A 27,783-nucleotide genomic window follows, 5' to 3' on the forward strand; every position below is an offset into this window, starting at 1 on the left:
TATCAACTTTGGTGTGCAGAAATGGATCATCAATTGTCTTTGACACCATTTCTGGCTAAACATGACAATGTGATTTTTTTGGTTTATTTCTTTAAGTTTATTTTCTAAGAGCATACCAATATGAACTAAGACTTCACTTATAACTTACAAATAATCTAGGCTTCTCTCATAGCTGCTTCACATTACTCCATCCCACAGTACCACTACATTACATTTTGCATTGATAATTTTCATTTTTATTTCTATTTTTGATTTTTGTGGTATTGGGGACTGCATCCAGAGCCTTACTCATGCTTGGGAACTGCTGTACAGTGAACTACATTTCAGCCTAGTGATTTTCATTTTTAGAACGTGCGCAGTTATTAGATGTCTATGTGTACAATGTGACAAAGATCTGTGCATTTGCTTACATGTGCTGGAAATTCATGTAGTTTCATTGCTATATGATGTCCATTGTATGCATAATACACAGTTGTTTACTTCTACTTCTTTAATAGCATCCAAGCTGTTTTCAGTTTTTATATTTATTAATAATTCACTTCCACATTACGTGATTGTTTTCCATGTAACCCATGTTCAATTTTTGGAGTCATTCTTTAGTATTCACCTGATAGATGAATGACTAGTTTAGAGAACATTTTGACTGTCTACTTTAGAAAAGAGTGCTATCTCCTAAATTGCTTAAAATGATATGCATACCAAATAGATTATAAAATTCCTTTGACATACAGCTCTTCAAAATTTGCCATACTTAGATCTCCTAAGTTATGTTATTAAAATGGATATACATTATCCATTCATTTTGGTATTGGTAGGTATTATTTTGACTATTTTACATTTACCATTTTTTTGAGACAGGATCTCATTATGTAATTTAAGCTGGCCTGAAACTCATGATTCTCTTGCCTAAGCATCCTGAGAGCTAGAATAGAAGCATGCATCATCATGCCTGGTTCAAATAAAATATAAGAAAATTTATGATTTTGTATGCATTTGCAATCTATTATTTTTAAAATCCTTCAAAATTCCCAAATCAGTAAAATTCATGTATATGTCCTAGTAAATGTTGTAAAAGGATATTTATATCCATAACACCTCTAGAGTTGTTTTTATAAAGTAAGGAACTGGCTACATTTATTTTCATATACTAACAATTTTTTACAGTTCACCTTATTGGATTCTTTTCTGTATCGATAACATGTGTAAACATTTGACGCAAATGTTTCTTTGTGGTTTTCTAGTCAATTCCATTTAATAGTGGTTTGTTGGCACCAATACCACATTATAATAAGTATTACTGCTTAATGGAATTCAAATATCTTTTTTATTATGTTATTCTTGTACTGGGGGTACATTGTGACAATTACAAAAGTTCTTAGAATATATCATAGTTGAATTCACCCTCTCCATCATGCTTTCTTATCTCTCCCTTCCCTTCTTCCTGGAATAGTTTCAACATGTCTCATTTTTCCATTTTTATTCATGAATACGTAATATTTATACACATAGGATTCAAACATCTGATTGAGCTACATGTTTCTCCAGTTTAATATTAAAGAGAATTTGTCATTTGAAGACATTCTTGTGTTTCACCTTTACTGTTTTGCTCATTTATTTTTTTCAAATGCATTTCAGAAGCATTGTTGTAAAAGTTTACTTAATCACAGTTTCCGTCTTGAATGAAATTCCACTGACAGTTTTTGTTTTGGTTATTTTGTGAGATGGGTATCACTGTATGCCTAGGCTGGGCAGGATGATGATGCTCCTGTAAATGCTTTCCTCCATAGCTGGGATGGGCATTAGCCACCTCACCCAGCCATTGGTTGAGATGGGAACTCATCAGCTTTTTACCTTGAACTGCAAGATCGTCCCCTATCTTCCTTTCACAGCAGCTTGGAGTCCAGACTTGAGCCACCATGCCTGGCCATATTAATGGTATTTAATTATTTTTTCTCACCTTTTTCTTTTAACTTGCTAATATTGGTATATCACTTTTACAAATTTCCTGTAAGTTCTCCTTCCACCTCTGCATTAATATTACTGTGCTCCTGATATTTTGTTGTTTATCACTATTGATTTCATTTTGTTCATATTTAGATAGAGATATATACTCTGAACTTATGAGTAATTATGGGCCTTAAATATACCTCCCCTTTATTCTGCTGATAAGATTGTATTCCCTTAATGATGCTGCTTTTTTTCTTTACCTCTAACCTGTAAAGGAATAGTGAGATGTATTATTTGGAATTGTGTTAATACACACACACAAAATGATATGCATCTAGTACTATCTGTGCAAAGGTGTTCAATCACTGTCTCAATGTTGTTCTGAGAGAATGTTTATGAAAAATATCATAACTCTAGGTACTGAATTTGTATTTTATAGGCACATAGGCTATTAATTCTGAAATTATTTCATGTGTTTATTGATTGATCACACTGTGTAACTTATACGTAGTTTCTCACATTAAAGAATATATTTTAAGACACAAAGAGAGAATAGGTGTGTTTACATGTATGTTAGGCTATGCTGGTATAGTTCCAAGATTTGTCCATTGAAGAGGACTAAAACGCCAGTGAGAAAGAGCATTTCTAGGATGAACATTTGGTTTACATGCAATTTCTTAATAAAATGAAGCAATATTCCTTGGAGAAGTAGTGATTTCAAGGCTTAGAGAGTCAAAGCAAAAGTAGACTGTGAACCATCTTGTGGTATAGGTAACTAAAAAGTGATAAAAATGTTCAGGGCCATGGAAAAGGACAAAGGAGCAATGTGAAAAATAAATTTGGGAAATCTTGAGCAACAAAATAAATAATGATAATTGAATAGAATACATAAAATGAAATAAATTTATATGAGTTCATACTGTATAAATACTATAAACAATTGAATAGGCAAAAATTCTTTATTCTAATTAATATAGAAGAAACAGAGAAGATTTTTACAAAGACCCCCTTTAGTATTAGCAGGTATGTAGCCAAAATAAACAAATACAACTAGGAAATCTTATTTTGTCAATTATGCTTCTGATATCTTTTTTCTATTCATTATACTAACCAGTTTCCCTTACAGAATTATTTGTTTAATCTCTAGTATTTCTAATTTGTGATGGTTCTTACAACCTTTCTTTCACTTTAATTTGTGAAGAGTACTGGGCAATGATGTTTTCAGAAAAATTACTCAATTTGTGTTGTTTTGCTATTTCCTCATCATTTGATTAAGATTATGAGTTTTTGTAAAAATGCTACAGAAGCGACATTTTTTCCAACTCACAATGGTCTATCAGGAAGTATATTTAGATAGGTTATTATTAGTGACATTAAATTTGATTACTTAATTAAAGTGTTGTCTGTTTGGTTTTCCCCTATTTTCACCTTCATAACTCATAAGAGTCTTGTTTAGAGAAAACTTGAGAATATAAAAATCCTACTAATCATATGTTTGTACAGATTTTTGCAATCCATTACAGTAAAATTCTAATTAATGAATGTAGAAGAAATAATAGAAAAACAAATTCACTATTAGGGAAACACAAAAGTAATAAACACTAAAGGACATATAATAAACAACTATATTTTATTTGCAACCATTTTGGTATCTCAAATTACTTATTAAAAACTAAGAATAATTATTAGGGTGGATTAAAAGAAAATATGTGTAGAATTTACTTGTATAGTCTAGTTCCACAAGTAAACTTGTACTTGTGAAAAAAGAGTAGATCTAGCAGGGTCCAAGTAGGCAAAACCCACAATCAGATTCTGAGGCATCTGAGAGAGTCAATTGTCCATATTGCTTAAAAATTCAATCATATTTCTAATCCCATCCTAAACTTAATTTTAAATAAGAACTTCAAATTTCTGTTCTGTTCCTGGTCACTATTTATCAAGCAGAGTCCAACCTATTCTTTGTCCATTGCTTTGTAATTTTCATTTGTTGAAATTTTAGTTGCTAGATTTCAATTTGGTTGATAGGAAATTTGTTCCATGTTCATATGTTTAGGTCTTGCTTTCAGGTAATTAAACATAACATGCTAAATGCTTTTGTTTCTTTTCAAAAGATGGTAATATTTTAAATCATTGTTAGTATTTATAGTCTCTTGCTTTTGATTCTGATGACCCTTTCATGGTGAACAGAATTGTTTTCTTTCCAATTTTATACTTGCGAAACCTTTTGCGATAGCGTTGCAGTTTCTCCAAAAATTCTCTTTTGTCTTGTATTTGAACTGAAGGCTCACACAAGTTCATCTGTTAATAATTCTCAAACAAGATACTGTTCATCCACATAGTGTGAAGTCAAGAAAGACAATTCTCCTTGCAGTAAATTCCCGTGTGTTAGAATTCGTTTTAAAAGTGAGCGTAGACCTTGTGAGTTCAGCGTTATGTGAATGTACGGAGTAGGGGGTTTGGGGCAAGCCTCAATTGCCATACCTCCCCACGCCTGCAATGCACCGTGGAGACTTTGATGGAATAGTTCATGTTTGGGAGAAAACCTGTACTTCAGAATTTCAGTTTTTACCTTTTTGGGGCGGTATGTTGATTTTTATTTTCTTGCCACATCCAAACTAAATGTTACAAGAGCAGTTTTGTATTTTATCCAAATTTTTAAATATTTTAGTTTTTCCTAAAAGAAAATTTGACTATAATTTTATGTTTATTTAAATGGATGAATCTTATTACATGACAAGAGCTAGATGTTAGTTTCCTCAGAAAACAAAATATTTAGATATTTTTCTAAAAACACTTATATTTGGATGCCAATTTCTAAAATTTCCAGCACATCATGTATAATTGCTCTGACTTTGTTTAAAATATTTTATAGCATATCATGACATGTGTCATATTATGTATAATTTTTAAATTTTTTTCTTTATTTCTTCTTGGTTAATCGTCCTGCATAAAATGAATTTATCCTCTAAGATTACAACATTAATATTTTTTGAGCACTTTTTCCAAGACACTGTTACATTCTCTTTAGTGCTGTTTCCATTTATTTCTATTTATTGCTTTTTTCCTGTTCCTGAGAGGCTAATTTTTTGGACAGCCTTAAATCAGCTACATTGAGAAATTATGCAAATTGTACTTATGCAAACCAATACAATTCTCTAATCTCTGATGTTTTACTTTTGAATTTTTTAATTCTGTTCTGAGTCTTCTTTTTAGCAAAACAAAAGCTCTCAAGAAATTTGAAATTTCAGTAATTTGCCTCTTTTACTAAATGTTATTGCTGAATGTAACACTTGATATAGCTTATATCATCCTGCATAGAATGTGTATATATCACTATTCTCTTTATTTTCAAATAGCACTTTCAATTTGTTGAAATTTTCATTGTTAAGTACTCAGTTTTAAGTATTGTTTCATCATTCTCTTGCTCAGCAAAGAAAATTCCCCATGGACTTTGCTCTTCCTGCCTTCTAAGACCCATTTCCCTCAAGTTTGTAGAGTAAGTGTGGGTTAACTGACTTGATTTGTAAAATAATATGTGAACTAATTTTGAATTAGAACAATATTGTTCTTTATGCCCTGGGAATAGTACAAAAACTGACATATACTGAATGCTAAACATTGTTTGTTAAAGGTATGAAGCTGTATTGTATTTAGAGGGAAGTTGTACTTGCATTGAAGTATGAATGGATTGGATCACTGGAAACAACATCTGTGATGTCTAAATTTTATCTCTCTCCTAAGATTTAAGCATTCATAGACCCAATACACAGACATAGTTAATAATTAACTCATGTACCACAGGTCAAAAATCTTAATCTTCATCCTGCTTTTTATCCATTTAGCAAACAGCTTTGCTACAGTCAATATCAACTCCAGTTCCTCAAAGTATAAATTGATCTTTTTTATTTTTAAAAGTTGATCATATCACACTTCTTGTTCTTAAGAACCTTAAGCATATGCTTTCATTACACAAAGATTATACTCTTCCTAACGTATTTGCACAGAATTTAACATTTGGGGCTCTCCAAAACCTCTATTTAGAGTAAGATTTTTCTTTCACAAAGTTTCTGTGCTACCATGTGTTCCACACAAACTGAAATGATAACTGTCTACTCAAGAGACTATTCTTTTCACATCATCATTCTTTTTGTTCTTCCATTCATCTTGAGTAGCTATCTTAAGCAAAATGGCTTAAAGGTTGCTCCCATTCCAGAAAATTTTCAGAATTTTTAGATGCTATCAATGAGTGTAAACTTTTAACAATATTTAGTATTCCTCCATTCATCTTATAATGTGACAACTACATACTACTTTGTAACGAATTTTAAAGCAAGACCTATGTCTTTACACATACTGAAATAATCATCAATTTTAGTTGATCAATCATCAATAGTCCATACTATTTATTGGACTTATTTAAATGAGTTCTTCTTTTGTATTTGGAAATTGCTAATTAAAAAATACCAACATTTTTGCCGTTTTTAAAAAAGAATTTTTAGAATGCTAGACTCAGTTGCTCAAATATTTCTAATCTGAACAAATGTAATAGAGGTGATACATCTAGTCAGCAAAATTGATAAAGTTCTCTCTTCTTATGCCCTATCTTAACTCTAAAAGTTAATATTTGACTTTTGCCATATCTAAATTGCTACTTTAATACAGAAAATATTGAATCTCTGCAGAGGCTTTACATCTCCTGTTTTCTAAGACCCACCTCCCTTATTTTTATAGAATAAGTGTTGCTTAACTGAATTGATTTGTGCAATAATATGTGAACTAATTTTGAATTGGAACATTATCGTACTTGTTTTTATGCCCTAGGAATAGTAAAAAAACTGACATATACTGAATGCTAAACATTGTTTTTCAAAGATATGAAGCTGTAATGTGTTTAAAGGGAAATTGTACTTACAATGAAGTATGTATGGATGACCAGAAACAAAATCTATTATTTCTAATTTTTACCTGTCTCCTAAGATTCAGGCATTCACAGGCCCAGTACTTATATTCACAAGCATGGCTAATAATAAACTCATCTACCACAGATTAAAAACGTTCTCATAGTTATCCTGAGTTTGTGTTTCTTGACCTTTCTAGAATCATTATCATACTCTAGTTCCTCAAGCTATCAAGTGAGACTTTTATTTTTACATGCTGGTCACCTTTTACTTCTCAGAATTTATAAGAACCCTAATTTAGTGCTTTCTTTGCACAAACCAAGATTATACTCTCCCTGACAAATCTGCATAGAGATTAAAGTTCAGCTCAAAATTTATTATTTGGGGTTCTCCAAAACCTCTATTTTGACTAATATATTCCTTTCACAAAATTTATTTGCCACCTGTGTTCCACACATACAGAACTGATAACTGTCTACTCAAATGACTATATATTCCACGTCATCATCTTTATCTTTTGTTCTTCTATTCATCTTTACTAGCTATCCTTTTTTTTATGATTTCATTGTTGTGCTGGGGTTATATTGCGACATTTACAAAAGTTCTTATAATATCTCAAATATATCGTAGTTGAATTCACTGCCTCCATCATTCTCCTTCATCCCCCTCCTACCTTCCTAGAAGAGCTTCACCTTATAATTTTCCAGGTACATACTAGCTTGTAACCAATTTTAATGTAATACCTATGTCTTTACGCATATCCAAATAATCAAACATCATTTTTGTTAAGATATACCTTACTATTTATTAGACTTATTTAAATGAGTTTTTATTTAAAATATCAACATTTTTGTCTATATTGAAAATAAAAATTTTAGGATGTTAGAATCAATTGCTCAAATATTAAGTGTCTTGAATCTGAACAAATACCATGTAGATGATATGTCTAGTCAGCAACATTGACAAAGTTCTCTCAGGCCTTTCTTAACTTAAGAAGTTAATCTTTGACTTTTGTAATATCTAAATCGCTACTTCAAACATTCGATCTCTGCAGAGCACTAGTGTGTGGAGCTGCCATAATGGTGAGGAAGTGGGCTTTGGAAATTCTTCTGCTACAGCTCTGCTGGGCTGGCTGTGGATTGTGTGGCAAGGTCCTGGTATGGCCCTGTGAAATGAGTCATTGGCTCAACCTAAAAACTATTCTTGAAGAGCTCACAGAAAGAGGACACGAGGTGACAGTTTTGACTTCTTCTCAGTATTTCCTAGTGGACTACAACAAACCTTCTGTACTGAACTTTGAGGTGATCCATGTGCCATATGACAGAGAGACTGCTATAAATGTAGTAAATGAGTTTTTAGAAGTAGCTGTGAATGTCATGCCAAAATTGCCACTCTGGCAATCAGCAAGCGAAATGCAAAGATTCCTTCTTAAAGCTGCTGAAAAATTTGCACTTCTCTGTAGGAATGCAGTCTACAATGAGTCACTCATGAAGAAGCTACATGAATCTAAGTATGATGTGATGGTTATAGACCCTGTGGCTCCCTGTGGAGAGCTGGTGGCTGAGTTGCTTCAGGTTCCTTTTGTGAACACGCTGAGGTTCTCCATGGGCAGCACTGTAGAAAAATACTGTGGGCAACTTCCAATTCCACCTTCCTATGTGCCTGTGGCCATGGGAGGACTAACAGACAGAATGACCTTTATGGAAAGAGTGAAAAATATAATGCTTACACTTTTCTTTGAGTTTTTCCTCCAGCTATATGACTTTAAGTTTTGGGATCAGTTCTACAGTGAAGTATTAGGTAAGAGAATGTGCTTTTCATGTTAATAAGGTTATTAAAAGATAGGAAGCTAAAGACAAGTCTAGATAAAAATGAGAGGAATACAGTTTCAAGATGTTGATTTCCTTCTAAAATTCTACAAATGATATCAATTAATTGTTTACTAGTAACTAATTGGAGAGGTAAGGCAAGAATCGTTTTGGCCATGAATAGTTTTTCTTTGTAATGTACAAACTATTGTGCTAATCATGTAAAAGCATAGTAACTGTTTTTAAATCAAAAACAAACTACCCACAAAATATTACTTAAAAAGAAGATTTTTTTGTCTTATACAGTATTGAAAATACTTCCATTTCATTGGTTTCCTTTTGTAGGATATTTATTCTGTTATTGGTAAATAATATGATTTTTGGAATAATTGAACAAAAACTCCCTGATTTAAGCCAGTTATATTCTGAAACATAGCTGTTTTAAGAATGGGATTGAAGGTAATAGATAATTTACCTATCTGAATTTTGCACCACAAATTCTTGAGAGTCTTTAGTAATTATACTGACTTTTATAGACTTCTCTAGTCAGACCCAGGTGTCTGTCATTTATATGTTTTTCTTAAGTAAGAAATGAAAGTTCACTACATCCTATGAGAACTGTTTCATGATAGGTGGTCATAGTGAAGTTTCCTAGGATGCTGTATGCTTCAGGAATCATAATTCAGAAACCTGAAAACTTAAATATAAAACTCAAGAGTTTATTTCTTGAGAGGATAAAAGACAGTAAATTTTGTCCTTCACTGATACAACTTTTTTTACCTACTTTAATTTGTGTGTATTTTTTTTCTAATGAATGATGGATTTTGCTTTGTGAATTTGATAAGCAGCGTTTTCATCTGAATTTGTCACATTCAAGCAGGATTCCAATTCAAGTGCTATGGAGCAACATAAACTACCAAACAAAGGTCATATAGGGTATTTAAGAATCATTAGCTAATTTAACTCTCAGTGTAAATTTGCTATGGCTTCTACAAAGATCACATTAAAAAGTCGCTAAGTGAGCTGGGTGCTGGTGGCTTATGCCTGTAATCCTAGTTACTCAGAAGGCAGGGATCAGGAGGATCCAGGTTTGAAGCCAACCCAGGCAAAAGTTCATGAGACCCTATCTTGAAAAATCGTTCACAAAAATAGGGCTGGTGGAGTGGCTCCAGGTGAAGGCCCTGAGTTCAAGCCCTAGTACTGCCAAAAAAAAAGTCACTAAGTGATGTTTAAAAATGGATTTCTCCTGGTTCTGGATATCAGAAATCCAGCATCAAGGGTTGCTAGTGCTGGTTTCCATTGGGGCTTTTCTCCCGGTCTTGCAGATAGCTATCTTCTGGTACTTCATTTTGCTTTTCTCTGCAAAAGTTCATCCTTTCTGCTCTCCCTACTTTCAGAGGGCACCAGTGTATTGGATTGGGGCCTTACCCTTGAATTCACTTAACCTTTATCACTCTAAAGCTCCATCTACAAATGAAGTCAGGGTTTACTATTTCAGTCTTTGGGAAAAACAATTCCTTCCATAAAACCTATTTTCTAATAGAAACATTTTTATCTAGAAGTAATGTTAAAGGAGCTCCATTTAAAACCCTCATGTTCAGATATGACTTTGAGTTTGTATTTCATTAACTTCATAGGGAATATTTTCACATCACTAAATACTATTTTAGAGTGTGCCATGGTGATAGGCTCTTTGTATTTAAGGTACGTAAGACTGGATCTTGGCCTCAATTATCCCTCAGAGACCAGTGGAGGAAACAGTACTATAAACATACCATTGTGAATCTTTGGCACACAGGGTTATGAATGAAGTCTCCTTGGGGCACACAAGTTGACAGCATGCAGAAATAGAAATGTTATCATAAGATAATAATGAGGAGAATCCTGTTCCACTAAGCACAGTGTGCACTAAGAGTGACGTACATTTTTCTGTAGCTGGGATTCTGCTTTGATAGCAAAAATTTGCTGTTATTTTTCCTTTGATGAAAAGGTGGAGTAGACTTTTAATTTCTCAATAAGCCAGTCATACTGGTTAATTGCTGGATTATCCCCAACTTTGACCCTTGACTCCTATGATTCATTGCATGCTTAAAATCATATGTTTGCTGCTTTTCTTCCCCATTTTCATGTTGTCTCTGGTTTCTAAATATTTATCTTTTTCACCTGCCTAATCTGACTCTTTTTTTTTCTAATCTGACTCTTTTGAAAGACTGTGAAAATATGATTATTTCTACAAGGAATTTCATTGCTAACTAATATGCAGATATTGAAGAGGATGTTTAGATCATAAATTATGAAATATGGTAGATCGCATCAAAGCCAAAACAAAAACTAATTTAAAATAAAACATTATGTACTGTTTCATTTAAAATTATATAACATATATATATGTGTATATATATATATATATATCATCTTGTAACAAATATATATTGTACAGTGATCTTTTGCTTTTGTTCCGATTGAGGTATCCTCTTCCAAATTTACTTGAGTTCCTTTGCAAAATAAATGTTTTCCACATTATTGTCCAGTGTAAAGCATTTGCTTTCTTTAAAGCCTCTACTCCAAAGGCAATTCTGAGCCTAATTTTGCATATCTAAAAAGTGTTAAGCTGTTGCATCACATAAAGAAAATTATCGCCATCAGTGACAGGGAGTACACATAAAAAGTAGAAAATTTACAGATTATTTTCCTTTTGCTTTATCGAGTATGACTTCAGATTTCAAGAGTGTGGGTTTTTTTTTTTTTTGGTATAAATAAATTCAGACAAAGAATAGTTTTTCTTTATTACACATTGAGTTGGATATTAGAGATTTCTTTTCTTCCTCTTCACACCATACCAACTAATATGTACATATAAACTCTATCACTAGCAAATAGGAATTCAGTTTTTACTTTTCAGATGGTGGAATATTATAAGATTAATATAAAACCTGCCTTGGAAACTTCAAATATCTTTTCTATTTTTTAGTTAATTTTCCTGAGCTGAATAATGCCCTAGTAAATATCTGTGGCTACCAATTTAATGATCAATTCCCTTATTTGTGTAGTAGCCAGCAAGCAAGAAGATGTGAAAAGATTAAGTAAAAGGAAAGCTAAGATTTGTTTTATCATCTGTTCTTTGGCCTTCCACAAAGTGTTAAGGTTATCACCCAATAATAAATTTAGAAAACCGATATATCTACATCTTTGTCTATGCTAAAATAAGTCTGTAATTTCTTTGTATTCTGAAAATTAGCAGGGAGCTTCCCTAGTTCAAAACAATAAAGCAATCAATAACTTATGAGGACATTTGTCTTATCATGTTTAAACAGAGAAAATGTATGGGATGCTGTATGTATAAATTCTGTAGATTAAATGTAATCCTTAAAAGACATGGCAAATCCTCTGTCATCTTTAGTAGGTTTTTCCTTCTGCTATAATCTGATTTTTACTACTCATTTTTTTCTTATTTTTTATTTATTAGGAAATGCAATGAACCATTAGTGTCATTTCACTGTAGATATTAATAAAAACCATAAAATGGCTAAAATTCAAATGGAGTAAAATTACATATAATAAATATAGTTGGCTTCTCATTTCTTCCCAGTAAGCAGTATTAACTTTACATCAATATCTTATCTGGACATTAATAAACATTGAAATGTAGATGTGTCTTTTTACTAACTAGAAATTTTTTTAATCAGTTGATGTTTATTTCCATTTCTTTTTTTTTAACCTGATATCAATTTGAAGATCTTTCACAAATTTTAAAAATCTGTGTCATTCTTTAAATGGACATAATAATATTCATTTGAATACATGTAAGAATCACTGAAGTAGTCTAGTGTTGAGAGGTACTTGGGTTGTGTCAAGTTTGCTATCACAAGAGTGTTGCATTAACTCTTTGGGCATGACTTGCAGCCAAGACACATCCTAAAATTGTTGAATCAGCTTTTATCCTCAGACCTTTCCTGAATTTGGGACGCAGTTAAATTCCATTTTGTATCAGGCTATTTATGTTTCTGTAGTTTTCTTAAATTGTAGGCAATTTAGCCTTAGTTCTGTACAATGTATTGGAAATAAGTTTTCAGTTCATCATTTGAAAAATAAAATTTAATTTATGCACTCTTAATATTTTCTATATTTTAAGAATATTATACATGTACTTTCAGGTTATAGAAATTATTATACATAGAAATACATAAAATATTAGCATATAGTTAAAAGAAATAAACCAAATGACTCCTACATGGCTTGTAACAAAGTTAAGAGCCAGAATGCTGTCCATATCTTAGAAACAGTCTTTTCTTGGGAAACTGCAATGCTGGAGAGTTGTAACATTGTCATGCAAAATTTTATAGATCTGCCATGTCTATGTCATTCCCCTAATATTTAATTGTTTAGTTTTGTGAATTGCCTACATATACTTGCATAGACTTGCTTCTTATGAGTAACACTAGTGTAAAGATATAATTACATGTTTCCATTTATTTTGTGTATGTGTGTGTGTGTGTGTGTGTGTGTGGTACTGAGGTTTGAATTCAGGGCCTCACTTTTGCTAGGCAGGCCCTCTACCACGTGGCCATGGTGCCAGCCCGTTTTGCTTCATGTGTTTTATAAATAATGTCTCCCAGACCTGCCTGGACTATGATCCATCTTTTTACACTTCTCCTGTTAGCTGGGATGACAGGTGTCTGCCACCCCACCCAGCTATATGGGTTGAAATGTACTGTTGCAAGCTTTTTGCCTGGGTGGCCTTGAACTGTGATCCTCTGATCTCTATCTCCCATGTAGTTAGGATTATAGGCATGAGCCCCAGTATGCAACCTGCCTTCATTATTTTTGAGATAATGCCTTTTGTTTCAGGGACAGTACGTACCGCAGTCCTACTTTTGCTTCCCACATAGCTGGGATTACAGGCTCATGCCACCACACACTACACCACAGCTTTATTTGTTCATATGGGATCTTGCTAACTTTTTTCCTGGGTTGGCTTTGAATGGTGAGCCAACTGAACTTTCTTTAGCAAGCAAGTAGCTGGGATCACAAACATGAGCCATCACTTTCAGCCATGGATTTGCATTTTTCTAAAAGCTCTATGATAGTGTTCCATTAGATAACTATGCCAAGACATTTTATCAATTGACAATTGGCTGTTAACAGCTTTTTGTATAATCCTGTGAGTATTCTGGCATATGTCTCTTGTTGTATAAAAGCAGCAATATCAATAGCATATAAACTATATGTTTTTTAACCACTAAATAATTTCAGACTCATTTAAAAAGATATGCTATGGGTTTATACTTCTATGAGCAGGGAGTATTAGTTTACCATTATTCCACATACTTACTCAGATTATTAAAATACTTTTATCAGCACATGTATTAAGATACATCTACTTACATAAAATTAATTCACTTTAAATGTGCAATTCAATAACTTTTGGCATATTTACAAAGTTATCACTTTGTTCTATTTCAGAAACCCACAAGGAAATGATTTTTTAAAGTTCCTTCTGTCTAATTGCTCTGAAATTGTATCTTCTGAAACAATTGTATCTCCTTGAACATTAGATGTTGTGTAACTTTTCAGATTATTATGGGGTATTTCTATTTAATTATAAGCAAATATTTTACTCGTGTTTCTCATCCATTTTGTCTAATATGTTGTGTTTTATATGATAAATTTGAAAAAATACTAAGGAAATGCTTAAGAAAATTCTTTATTCTAAATACATCTGTTAGTTTTATGTGTTACAATTATCTTTCTACAGTTTATGATGTATTTACTTATGATGATTTTTTTATCAGATGATGACTTGTTGGTCTGAAATTTAACAGAGGCAAACAAATTAAGCATTTCCATTATAACATTTTCTTTATGCCTTCAAGAAAATCCTTTCCTACTATGAAGTTAAAAAATATTTTCTTCTTTATTGTTTTCAAGTAAATTATAGTATTTTTTTTTACTTTGAAGATTTTAATCTACTTAATATTTTTTGTGTATATTCTGTAGGCTGGTGTTAATTTCTTTTCTTTTTACTTTTCTATTATTCTGTTTTTTTCTCTTTCTTCTTCCCTGACTTCAACCTTCTCAATCTTTCACCTATCATTTCTTTCACCTGATATTTCCAGTGAATTGTCCTACCTTATTTATTGATGGCTCCTTACATTACTGCAATGATTGCTTTGTCACTCAGAAGTTTTTTTTTTTATCACACTGGTGTCACTTCTATTCATTATCAAGCAGTTTTTGTATTAGTTCTTGATACTGGTTGAATAATATCCTCCTCTTTCGTATCTGTCTACAATATCTTGACTACTTTGGGCTGTCTGCTTTTTAATATAGATTTCAGAAATATATATAAAGTTCTACAGAAATTGTTAAGTTATATGAATCTTGTGATTTGAGAGTTTAATAAGATTTACAGTGAATCTTATGAATTGAATTGGGAGAAGGAGCATCATTAATTTTGATCTTCCAGTCAATAAGTGTGTTAGCTCTATTAACTTTTCTATTATGGGTTTTAATATGAATTTATAATTCTAAACATCAATCATTTACACACAATGTTTTCAATTTAAAATGTACATTTTAAGTTAAAACTGCCTTTTTTTGTACATAGGCATTGTAGTTTTATCTTAAATCATGTTCAATGCATCAAAATTGTGTAGTCTCATTCATTATAATGAATAATTTGTAAATTCTTTTGGGCGTGCTACGTAAAAGGTCATCAGTAGATATATAGACATAGAAATATTTAGAATATAGATAGGTAGATAGACAAACAGACTGATAGATATATCTAGATCTTTATTGTTTGGATAATTTTTCAATATTATTGTTTAGCTACAGTCGTGCAGAATATTGTTGAAGCAATTTTTTAGTATATACCAGGCTTGCCTCAAACTTGCCAGTCTTTGGTCTCACCATTCTGAATGCTGAGATTATAGACATCACCACCATGCTTGGTTTTAACTCTGTATTTCTTACAAAGTTTTTTGTTGTTGTTGAACTGGTGGTACATTATGATATTTACAAAACTTCTTGCAATCTATCATAGTTGAATTCACCCCTGTCCATCATTTTACTCATGACTTATAGCACAATCATGGCTCCTAAGTGGGCATCCTCCTCTGTAAATCTCTCAACAAGTCTCCTCGCATCATATCTTTGGTTCCTTCTAAGTGACTTGTTCCAGCATATGCATTCAACATACTTCTCCATAGTCAAATTAATTCATTTAAACTACCCTATAAAAGATGCAAAATTAGGTCCATTCACAGAATATTATTAAATATATAATATCCTATATGAATTTTCTCTCAATGCCAACATTGTTGACCCAGAATATATTACATGAGGAGAAATTGAAAAGGCTATTTGGCATTGAACAAAGAGAAGTGTTTTGTGAGTAACAAATGTGTGTTTTCAAAGGTACCTTATGCAGTTACTATATACATATACATATCTATAAATATACATATACACATATATGTATACATATACATGAATATGAACAGGGAACAGTTTGGAGGGAGACCAGTAAAAGGAGGAGAGGAAAAGCTAGGGGTAGTGTAGGCTAAATATGCTCAAACTACTTTTTAATGCATGTATGAAAACAGCACAATAATACCCATTAAAATTGTAAAACAAGGAAGAATGCAGAGAGGGAATAAGAAAGAGTAATAGAGATGGTAAATGCGATCAATGTACATTATATGCAAGTATGGAATCCTCACAATGAAAACCCTTTGTACAAATGATATATACTAAATAATATTTAATTGATGTAGCATAAAAGAAAAATACACAAGTGGCAGAGCTATCAACATTACCTAAACAATATTACTAACTTGCATGTCATCTGTTATAAAATGTCTCACTTTTTCCCCGCATCCTCGCCAACACCTGCCGTTGGTGGTGTTGCTGATGATGGCTATTCTAACAGGTGAGGTGGAAACTTAGCGTGGTTTTAATTTGCATTTCCTTTATTGCTAGAGATGGTGAGCATTTTTTCATGTGTTTTTTGGCCATTTGAATTTCTTCTTTTGAGAAAGTTCTGTTTAGTTCACTTGCCCATTTCTTTATTGGTTCATTAGTTTTGGGAGAATTTAGTTTTTTATGTTCCCTATATATTCCGGTTATCAGTCCTTTGTCTGATGTATAGTTGGCAAATATTTTCTCCCACTTTGTGGGTGTTCTCTTCAGTTTAGAGACCATTTCTTTTGATGAACAGAAGCTTTTTAGCTTTATGAGGTCCCATTTATCTATGCTATCTCTTAGTTGCTGTGCTGCTGGGGTTTCGTTGAGAAAGTTCTTACCTATACCTACTAACTCCAGAATATTTCCTACTCTTTCCTGTATCAGCTTTAGAGTTTGTGGTCTGATATTAAGATCCTTGATCCATTTTGAGTTAATCTTGGTATAGGGTGATATACATGGATCTAGTTTCAGTTTTTTGCAGACTGCAAACCAGTTTTCCCAGCAGTTTTTGTTGAAGAGGCTGCTATTTCTCCATCGTATATTTTTAGCTCCTTTGTCAAAGACAAGTTGGTTATAGTTGTGTGGCTTCATATCTGGGTCCTCTATTCTGTTCCACTGGTCTTCATGTCTGTTTTTGTGCCAGTACCCTCATACACTGTTGGTGGGAATGTAAACTAGTACAACCACTCTGGAAAAAAATTTGGAGGCTACTTAAAAAGCTAGACTATGATCTACCATTTGATCCAGCAATACCACTCTTGGGAATATACCCAAAAGACTGTGACACAGGTTACTCCAGAGGCACCTGCACACCCATGTTTATTGCGGCACTATTCACAATAGCCAAGTTATGGAAACAGCCAAGATGCTCCACCACTGAAGAATGGATTAAGAAAATGTGGTATCTATACACAATGGAATTCTATGCAGCCATGAAGAAGAACGAAATGTTATCATTCGCTGGTAAATGGATGGAATTGGAGAACATCATTCTGAGTGAGGTTAGCCTGGCCCAAAAGACCAAAAATCGTATGTTCTCCCTCATATGTGGACATTAGATCAAGGGCAAATACAACAAGGGGATTGAACTTTGAGCACATGATAAAAGCGAGAGCACACAAGGGAGGGGTGAGGATAGGTAAGACACCTAAAAAATTAGTTAGCATTTGTTGCTCTTAACGCAGAGAAACTAAAGCAGATACCTTAAAAGCAACTGAGGCCAATAGGAAAAGGGGACCAGGAACTAGAGAAAAGGTTAGATCAAAAAGAATTAACCTAGAAGGTAACACACACGCACAGGAAATCAATGTGAGTCAACTCCCTGTATAGCTATCCTTATCTCAACAAGCAAAAACCCTTGTTCCTTCCTATTATTGCTTATACTCTCTCTACAACAAAATTAGAAATAAGAGCAAAATAGTTTCTGCTGGGTATTGAGGGGGTCGGGGGGAGAGGGAGGGGTGGGGTGGGTGGTAAGGGAGGGGGTGGGGGCAGGGGGGAGAAATGACCCAAGCCTTGTATGCACATATGAATAAAAAAAAAGTCTCACTTCTCTAGATATAGAGAATATAGAAATAATTTTCCCAAGTATTACCTTTAGGAAAAATATAACAGTATTATTCTATTCTGAAAAACAAAATCAGTGTTATCTGTCTCAATATCACATGATTTATTTTTGACTTTTCAATAAAAAACAGAGAAGCTGGGTGCCCTTACTTCTATCTATAATTCTAGCTACTTGGGAAACTGAGATGGGTAGGATTGCATCATGGTTTGTGGCCAGTCTCAGCAAATCATTGATGAGATCCCATCTCTAAAATAACCAGAGCAAAATAGAATAGTAGAGTGCCTGCTTTCCAAACACAAATCCCTGAGTTCTGTCCCCAGTTCCATCAAAAAAGAAAAGAGTTAGGGCTTGAGGGCTTTACTTAATCCTAAAACAATAGAGATCTTTCTATTGCTTTTAGTGATACAAGTTATATGGACTTTGGAGATAAATAGATCTGCATTAACATGTACACAAGATGATGTTTGTCAATGAGAACTTCTTAACTCAGACTTCATTTTATCACCCCCTAAAAATAAAGTGGTTTTCTACTTGAAGATGTATCAATATTCACACTGATTCATAACAAACACAATAGATTTAGTCAGGATAAAACTATAAGAAGGAGTAGAATGGATAAATGGAGGGAGTGATAATGATCTGTGGTACATCTGGGGAGAAAGAAACTCATTAAGGACCCTGCTGCATGTGGTTCCTCTAAGACTACATAGTTTCAGAGAAAAATTATATTGTAGCCAACTATTGGCAAATCTTCTTCAAACCAAAGAGAAAGATGAACATATTCATGTTTAAAGTCTTCTAAAAGATCCATCTCATTAGGCTAGATTGAGCTATGTAATGTCCAAATATATTCTTTAATATCTATTCAGACATTTAAATCTGAGAAATACATTAAATATTTTCCATGCTATATTTTGAAACTTTTCTAAACCTGTATATTAAGATTAAAGGAAAAATGTTTCATACGGAAATTTCCACTGAAATTTCATGTTGAGTTTTGATACTTTGGTTTGGTGATAATGGGGTATAAAATGAGTTTGGGTTTACTGAATAAACCATAATGCTGTACTTATTATTCCTCTGCAGTGTTGCTTACATATTATGATAATATGTGACATGTCTTTTATATAATATATATTATATACAATCTCTACTTCATTTTATTTAACTGTTTACTTAACTGATACTTAAAATATGAAATGTGTGCATATTTATATGGTATCATATGATGCTTCAGTACATGTATACATTGTGTAGGTTTAAATTAGGTTGCATATATATGTCTTCAAAAGCATTTGTTATTTTTTATGGTGACAACATTCAAACTACTTTCATCCAGCTTTTTGAAATATACAGTACATCATTGTTATCTCTAGTCTTTCTATGACAGAATGCAGGCCAGAAGTTGAAAAATTATGTACATAAGTAATCCATGTATACATGTACATATAATAAAATTTTATTCATTTATAAGCATAAAATGAATGTATGTGTGTATTAAATATCACATGTAATAATATGTTCAACATTGAGAAATAATAGATATTTTTAATTTGATCATATTTATATATGTAATATTATGGATTAGAATTGAGAAATAACTATGGTTTGTCTCATAGAGCAAGATCATAGTTGTTTCATATATTCACTGAGATTTTTCTATTCTGCATTTTATTTCACTTCTTCTCAGCTGTCAAAATTTAAAAAAATGCTTATATTTCTTGGTAATCATTCATTCAGTTATTGGCTTTTGGTGTACAGAAATGAGTCATTCATCGTCTTTAGCACAATTTCAGGCTAAACATGACAAAGTGATTATTTTTATTTCTTTCTAAACTTCATTTTTAAAAAAAATTATTTTATTCATATGTGCATACAATGTTTGGGTCATTTCTTCCCCCTTCCCCCACCCCCTCCCTTACCCCCTGCCCTCTCCCTCTCCCCCCATCCCCTTGCTACCCAGCAGAAACTATTTTCCCCTTATCTCTAATTTTGTTGAAGAGAGAGTATAAGCAATAATAGGAAAGACCAAGGGTTTTTGCTAGTTGAGATGAGGATAGCTATACAGGGGATTAACTTGCATTGATTTCCTGCGCATGTGTGTTACCTTCTAATTTAATTCTTCTTGAACTAAACTTTTCTCTAGTTCCTGGTCCCCTTCTCCTATTGGCCTCAGTTGCTTTAAAGTATCTGTTTTTAGTCTAAACTTCATTTTTAACAAACGAGTGTATGCTTGTGTCAATCTATCACCCAGTGTGAACTATGACTTATATTCCGTATCTGCTTCATATTATTCCAAACCACATTATCACTGTCTTAAATTTTGCATTGATAAATTTCATTTTCATTTCTATTAATTGATTTTTGTGGTATTGGGGACTGCATCCAGAACCTTGTTCATACTTGGCAACTGCTGCACAGTGAACACATCCCAGAGCTGTGATTTTCATTTTTAGAACATGTGCAGTAATATTAGAAGATTACATGCAAATTGTTGCAAAGATCCATGCGTTTGCTTACATGTGCTGAAAGTTCATGTGGTTTGACTGCTGTATGATGTCAAAACACACAGTTACTTACTTCTACCTCTTATTGGCATTTGAGCTGTTTTCATTTTTCATATTTATAAATAATACGCATCTACATTATGTGACTGTTTTCCATGTAACCCATTTTCCATTTTTCAATTCTTTAATATTCACCTAACAGATGAACAACACGTTTAGAGAACATGTGGATTATCTTCTTTAGAAAACAGTGCTGACTATCTCCTAAATTGCTTGTACTGATAGACATACCAAATAGATTATAAGAATTTCTTTAATATATAGCCCTTGAAATTTGGTACATGTAGATATCCCAAGTTATGCTCATAAAATTTATCCAAATAATACACTAATTGTGGTATTGTAGGGTATTATTCTGACTACTTGTTTCCATTACTTTTTGTTTTTCATGTTTATGTTTTTGACACAGTGTCTCACTGTGTAGTTGAGGCTGGCCTTGAACTCATGATTCTACTGCCTCAGTCTTCTCAGTGCTAAGCTTAGAGAGAGACATGTATAACCATGCCTAGCTTCATTAACATTTTAACAAAAAATACTTAAAATATAACAACATTTACCATTTTCTGTAGTTTTCAGTTTCTTTATTGTCTTTAAAATCCTTCACAATCCCCAAGTCAGAGAAATTCGTGTGGATGTCCTAATAAATGTTTCAAAGGAATACTCATGATGTTTCTATCCGTAACACCTCTGAAGCTGTCTTTAGAAAGTAGGGAACTGGTTACATTTATTTTCATATAGATAATAATTTTATAATTCAATCTACTGTAAACTCTCCTATAAAGCTAATGTTTGAAAACATTTCAACAAACGTGAGCTCCATTGTGTTTTTTCTAGTCTATTGCATTTAACAGTGGTGTGTTAGCATCAATACCACCTTATATTAATTATTATTGTTTAAAAGAATTCTGACCAAGCTATTCAATTCTCCGGTTTAATATTAAAGAGAATTTGCTATTTGAAGACATTCTTTTATTTTATCTTTCATTGCTTTGCTCATTTACTTTGTAAATGCAAAGTAGAAGTGCTGTTGTAAATGTTCACTTAACCACAATTCCTGTCTTGAATGGAATGCATTGATTATTTTGTGTTGGTTATTTTTTTGATACAGTCCACAACCACTCTTTAATTAATTTCAGTGTGACATTAATATTTTGTTTTGTTTTTCACTATTGACTCCATTTTGATTTATTTTGACAGAGATCATTGCCTATATTCAGGACTGATTTTGGGCCTTGACTATATAAAGGTCCCCCTCATTCTTCTGAGAAGATTGTATTGCTATAGTCTCTTTTGTTTCTGCTAGCCAGCAAAAGAATGGCAAGATTTATTATCTGGAATTTTGTTCATATGGATACACAAAATCATACGTGTCTTTGAGCAATGTTATTCAATCACTGCCTCAATGCTGTTCTCTGAGAAAGTTCATGAAAAATATCAACTCTAGGTACTGAATTTGTACTTTTAGGCCTTTGGGCTGTTAATGTGTTTACTAAGATTGATCAAATAAGTCACACACTGTGTTACTGTGACACATGTTTCTCCCTGTTCAAGAAAATATTTTAATGTTCAAGAAAATATTTTAAGACATAAGGGGAAAATAGATGTGCTTAAGTGTGTGTCACCCTGAGTTGATTCATTACCAAGCTTTGTCTATTGAAGAGGCCTAAAAAACCCTAGGAAATGAACATGCCATGTATGAACACTTGGTTTTAGCATGCCCAAATCATTCCTTGGAATAGTTGATTTCATGGCTTAGACAATGAAAAGAGAAGTTGACTCTAAAACACCTTGTGGTTCAGGTAACAAAAAGTGCTCAAAAATGTCAGTGCTCAAAAAGACAAAGAAACTAATCTGAAAAACTTGCAATAACTTTGGGAAATTTTGAGCAACAAAAGTAAATAATGATAACTGAATAGAGTACATAAAATTAAATAAATTTGTATGAATCAATACTGTATAAATAAGGATAAGGTTGAATAGACAAGCATCCTTTAAGTTCTAACATATAAATATAGAAGGAATTGTGGAAAAATTTAAATTGACCAATTTTTCTTTAATGTTTGCATGTATGTACCCATACTAGAAAATGTTATTAATATTTTGCATATTTTGCAGTTGATGTCTCTTTTCTATTCATTATACAACCCAGTTTTCCTAATTATATTATTTGTTTAATTGTTAGCATTTCTAATTCATTACAGTTATTACAGCCTTTCTTTAAATTTCATTTGTGAAGACTATGGAACAACTATATTTTTAGAGCATCACTTAATTTATGTTATTCAGTTATTTCTCCCTCATTTTAGTGAGGTTATGGGTTTTTATAAAAATATTACAGAAGTAATATTTTTTCCTACTGAGAATGATATATCAGGAAGTCCACTTAGATAGGTTATATTACTAGTAACATGAAATTTGATTACTTAATTAAAGTTGAATCTGCCAGGGTTTCCCCCATTTTCACCTTTGTAATTCATAAAGCTCTTGTTTGGAGAAAACTTGAGACTAAACATCATGCTAATCATAATTTTAATTTAATGCAATTAAATTAAAATTTGTAATTAATGAATGTAGAAGAAATAATAAAAACACTAACTCATCATTAAGCAAACTTCACAGCAATAAAAACTGAAGGTATACTCTATACCTCATCAGCAAACTTTTAGGTATCTCAAATTATTTATCAAAAATTAAGAATAACTGGCAGGATGGGTTAAAACTATAATCTTATGATTGAATTAGACAGTCTGGTTGCACCAAAGAATATAATCTTGTACTTGTGGAAAAAGAGCATATCTAGCTGTCTTGAAGTAGGTGAAACCAACAAACAGATTCTGAGGCATCTGAGTCTGTTGTTTATATTACTTAAAAATTCAGTCACATTTCTTTTTCCAACCTAAACTTTTTTCTAAGTAATAGTTTCAGATTTCTGTTCTGGGTCACTATTTATTGAGCAATGTCTAACCTATTCTTTAATCTGTCCATTTATTTTTAAATTTCATTTTTGAAATTTTTTATTTTTAGATCCCTATTTGGTTCATAAGAAATGTATTCCTTGCTTATATTTTTGGGTTTTGCTTTTTACCTAATTAAACATTTCTGACCCTGATTTCTAATTCTGAGGACCATGTCATGGTGAACAGGACTTGCTATTTACGCTGCAATTTTATTCATGGGAAACCTCTGGAGGTAGGGTCGAAGTTTTCCTTGAGTTTCTTCTGTTTTGTAATTGACCTGAAAGCTTACGTAAGTTCATGGGTTAATGATTCTCAAGACAGATATTGTTCATCCACAGAAGTTGTAGTCAAGAAATGCAATTCTGTGTTAAAGGTCTATTCAGGTGATTAATTTCCTCTTGGTTCAGTTTTGGATGATCATATGTATCTAGAAATCTGTCCATTTCTTTAAGATTTTCAAATTTATTTGAATATAGGTTCTCAAAGTAGTCTCTGATGATTTCCTGGACTTCCATGGTGTTTGTTGTTATCTCCCCTTTTGCATTCCTGATTCTACTAATTTGGGTTTTTTCTCTCCTCATTTTAGTCAGGTTTGCCAGGGGTCTATTGATCTTGTTTATTTTTTCAAAGAACTAACTTTTTGTTTCATTAATTCTTTGTATGGTTTTTTTGGTTTCTATTTCATTGATTTCAGCTCTTATTTTTATTATTTCTCTCCTATTTGATTTGGGATTGGCTTGTTCTTGCTTTTCTAGGAGTTTGAGATGTATCATTAGGTCATTGATTTGGGATCTTTCAGTCTTTTTAATATATGCACTCATGGCTATAACTTTCCTCTCAGGACTTGCTTAGCTGTGTCCCATAGGTTCTGGTAGGTTGTGTTTTCATTTTCATTGACTTCCAGGAACTTTTTAATTTCCTCTTTTATTTCATTGATGATCCATTCTTCATTAAGTAATGAGTTATTTAGTTTCCAGCTGTTTGCATGTTTTTTGTCTTTACTTTTGTTGTTGAGTTCTACTTTTACTGCATTGTGATCAGATAGTATGCACGGTATAATTTCTATTTTCTTATATTTTCTGAGGCTTGGTTTGTGCCCTAGGATATGATCTATTTTGGAGAAGGTTCCATGGGCTGCTGAGAAGAATGTATATTGTGTAGAGGTTGGATGAAATGTTCTGTAGACATCTACTAGGTCCATTTGATCTATTGCATATTTTAGATCTTGAATTTCTTTATTGATTTTTTGTTTGGATGACCTATCTATTGATGATAATGGGGTGTTAAAGTCTCCCACAACCACTGTGTTGGTGTTTATATATGCTTTTAGGTCTTTCAGGGTATGTTTGATGAAATTGGGTGCGTTGACATTGGATGCATACAGATTGATGATTATTATTTCCTTTTGGTCTATTTCCCCTTTTATTAGTATGGAATGTCCTTCTTTATCTCGTTTGATCAATGTAGGTTTGAAGTCTACTTTGTCAGAGATAATTATTGCTACTCCTGCCTGTTTTTGGGGGCCATTGGCTTGGTAAATCTTCTTCCAGCCTTTCATCTTAAGCCTATGCTTATTTCTGTCAGTGAGATGGGTCTCCTGTAAGCAACAAATTGTTGGATCTTCCTTTTTAATCCATTTCATCAAGCGGTGCTGTTTGATGGGTGAATTAAGCCCGTTAACATTAAGCGTTAGTAATAATAGGTATGTGGTGATTCCTGTCATTTTCTTAGTTGTGTGAAGGTTTGATTGTGTGTACCTAAGTTGAGGTTACTCTCTACTGTCTTGCTTTTTCTTTTCCTGTGGTTTGGTATGCCTGTCTTTTCATGGTTAAGTTGGGTTTCACTTTCTGTGTGCAGAATCCCTTGGAGAATCTTTTGTAGTGGTGACTTTGTGGTCACATATTGTTTTAGTTTCTGCTTATCATGGAAGACTTATTGCTCCATCTATTTTGAATGATAGTTTTGCTGGGTAGAGTATCCTGGGGTTGAAGTTATTTTCATTCAGTGCCCGGAAGATCTCACCCCACGCTCTTCTTGCTTTTAATGTTTCTGTTGAGAAGTCTGCTGTGATTTGATGGGTTTACCTTTGTATGTTACTTGTTTTTTCTCTCTTACAGCCTTCAATATTCTTTCCTTAGTTTCTGAACTTGTTGTTTTAATGATAATATGTCATGGGGTAGTTCTATTTTGATCTGGTCTGTTTTGTGTCCTGGAGGCCTCTTGCATCTGTATGGGAATATCTTTCTCTAGATTTGGGAAATTTTCCATTATTATTTTGTTGAATAGATTATGCACTCCCTTCCCTTGCACCTCTTCTCTTTCTTCAATGCCCATGATTCTCAAGTTTGGTCTTTTGATGGAGTCAGTGAGTTCTTGCATTTTCTTTTCACAGGTCTTGAGTTGTTTAATTAATAGTTCTTTGGTTTTTCCTTTAATTACCATTTCATCTTCCAGTTCTGAGATTCTGTCTTCTGTTTGTTCTATTCTGCTGGATTGGCCTTCCGTTTTGTTTTGCAGTTCTGTTTCATTCTTTTTTCTGACGTTTTCCATATCCTGGGTGGTTTCCTCTTTAATGTTGTCTATTTTTGTCCTGAGTTCACTTATCCGTTTATTCATTGTGTTCTCTCTTTCACTTTGGTGTTTATACAGTGCTTCTATGGTTTCCTTTATTTCTTCTTTTGCTTTTTCAAATTCTCTATTTTTGTTGTCTTGGAATTTCTTGAGTGTCTCCTGTACATTTTGGTTGACCCTATCCAGTATCATCTCTATAAAATTCTCATTGAGTACTTGTAGTATGGCTTCTTTTAAATTATTCTTGTGGGCTTCATTGGGTCCTTTGGCATAGTTTATCTTCATTTTGTTGGAGTCTGGATCTGAGTATCTGTTTTCTTCATTCCCCTCTGGTTCCTGTACTAATTTTTTGCTGTGGGGAAACTGGTTTCCATGTTTTTTCTGTCTTCCTGTCATTGTCGTTGGTGTTGTTACTGTCCCTGTACTGTGTGCAATTAAGTATTTTCTAGCTTGTAATAATAACAATGGTAATATTTAGAATGGAAGGGTGAGCTGAGATGGAAAGCAAGAAGTTAAAGAAAAGGGGAATACAAATACACAGACAAGAGGGAGAAAGCAGAACAAGGTTTCAGACACGAAAGTTTCAAAGGTATAAATGGAGCATTAGTTTACTAATTGACAGTAAGCTGAACAGACATTAGAGAGACAAAGAGAGGATTGAAAATCAAAAATAAAAAAAAAAGATAAGAATAAAAATAAAAAATAAGTAAATGAAAGAAATATCTATATATAAAAATGAATTAAAATAAAATGGAAAATAGAAAATTAAAAAAACCCAAAAACCAAAAAAACCTCCAAGTTTATATGCAATGCAGTTTCAGTCTTAATAATTTGGGTGTCCATCTCAGTCTCCAGTCCTGGAGATGGTGCCTCAGATGTTGTTCTGTAGTTGTCTCATCAAAGGGGACGCATAAAGTAGAACAAAACTACACACACACACACACACACACACACACACACACACACACAAAACAAACAAACCCCCCCCCACCAAGTGTCCCAAGTTCAAATGCAATACAGTTTCAGTAAGTTTTTCAGCTTGCAGGTGTAATTCATTTGTTCTCTCATCAAAGGTAGGGAGAAAAAGAAAAAAAAGAGTCTGGAGACAGTTCTGAGAATGGTATCTGCAGCTGTGGCTTGCCTGCCTGCTGCTGTCAGCCTGCAGTTGCTGGTGGCATTATTTATGCAGATCACTGGGGTGAGCTTAGCACCTACCTGGCCCCATAGGCTTTGTTTGTTCAGGGTTCTCCTGTGTGGGAGCCTCTGCTACAGGCTTTCCCCTTTCCAAGCACTGGGAAAGGTGACACTGCCCCCGCGTTGTCAGGCCTGCATGTTTATTTACAGTTCATGTGGGAGGTGGGTCTTCCCCCTTCTCCTGTGGAGTTTTCCTCCCACTGCCACTTTCACAAGCTTTCCTGCTCCTGATTACTGGGTGGTGCTGCTGCTCTTGCCAGCCGCCATGTTTGTTTACAGTTCACATGGGACGTGAGTCTTCCCTCC

At 33.1% G+C, this 27,783-nt stretch overlaps 1 protein-coding gene across 3 annotated transcripts in view; it reads left to right on the top strand.

Moving 5' to 3' along the window:
- Positions 1-27,783, top strand: part of LOC109702104 (UDP-glucuronosyltransferase 2A2) — a 111,343-nt gene that overhangs the window by 19,408 nt on the left and 64,152 nt on the right. The window contains exon 1 of one of the 3 annotated variants that reach the window (XM_074042067.1): positions 7,881-8,645. The exons of the other annotated variants lie outside the window; for them this stretch is intronic. Coding sequence (XP_073898168.1) covers positions 7,925-8,645 — 721 coding nt within the window. The 5' untranslated portion in view covers positions 7,881-7,924. Of the gene's footprint in view, positions 1-7,880; positions 8,646-27,783 lie in introns of those variants that run through there. 3 annotated transcript variants of the gene reach the window in all.

Source organism: Castor canadensis, chromosome 9 (genome assembly GCF_047511655.1).
Source record: "Castor canadensis chromosome 9, mCasCan1.hap1v2, whole genome shotgun sequence".
Lineage (NCBI taxonomy): Eukaryota > Metazoa > Chordata > Mammalia > Rodentia > Castoridae > Castor > Castor canadensis.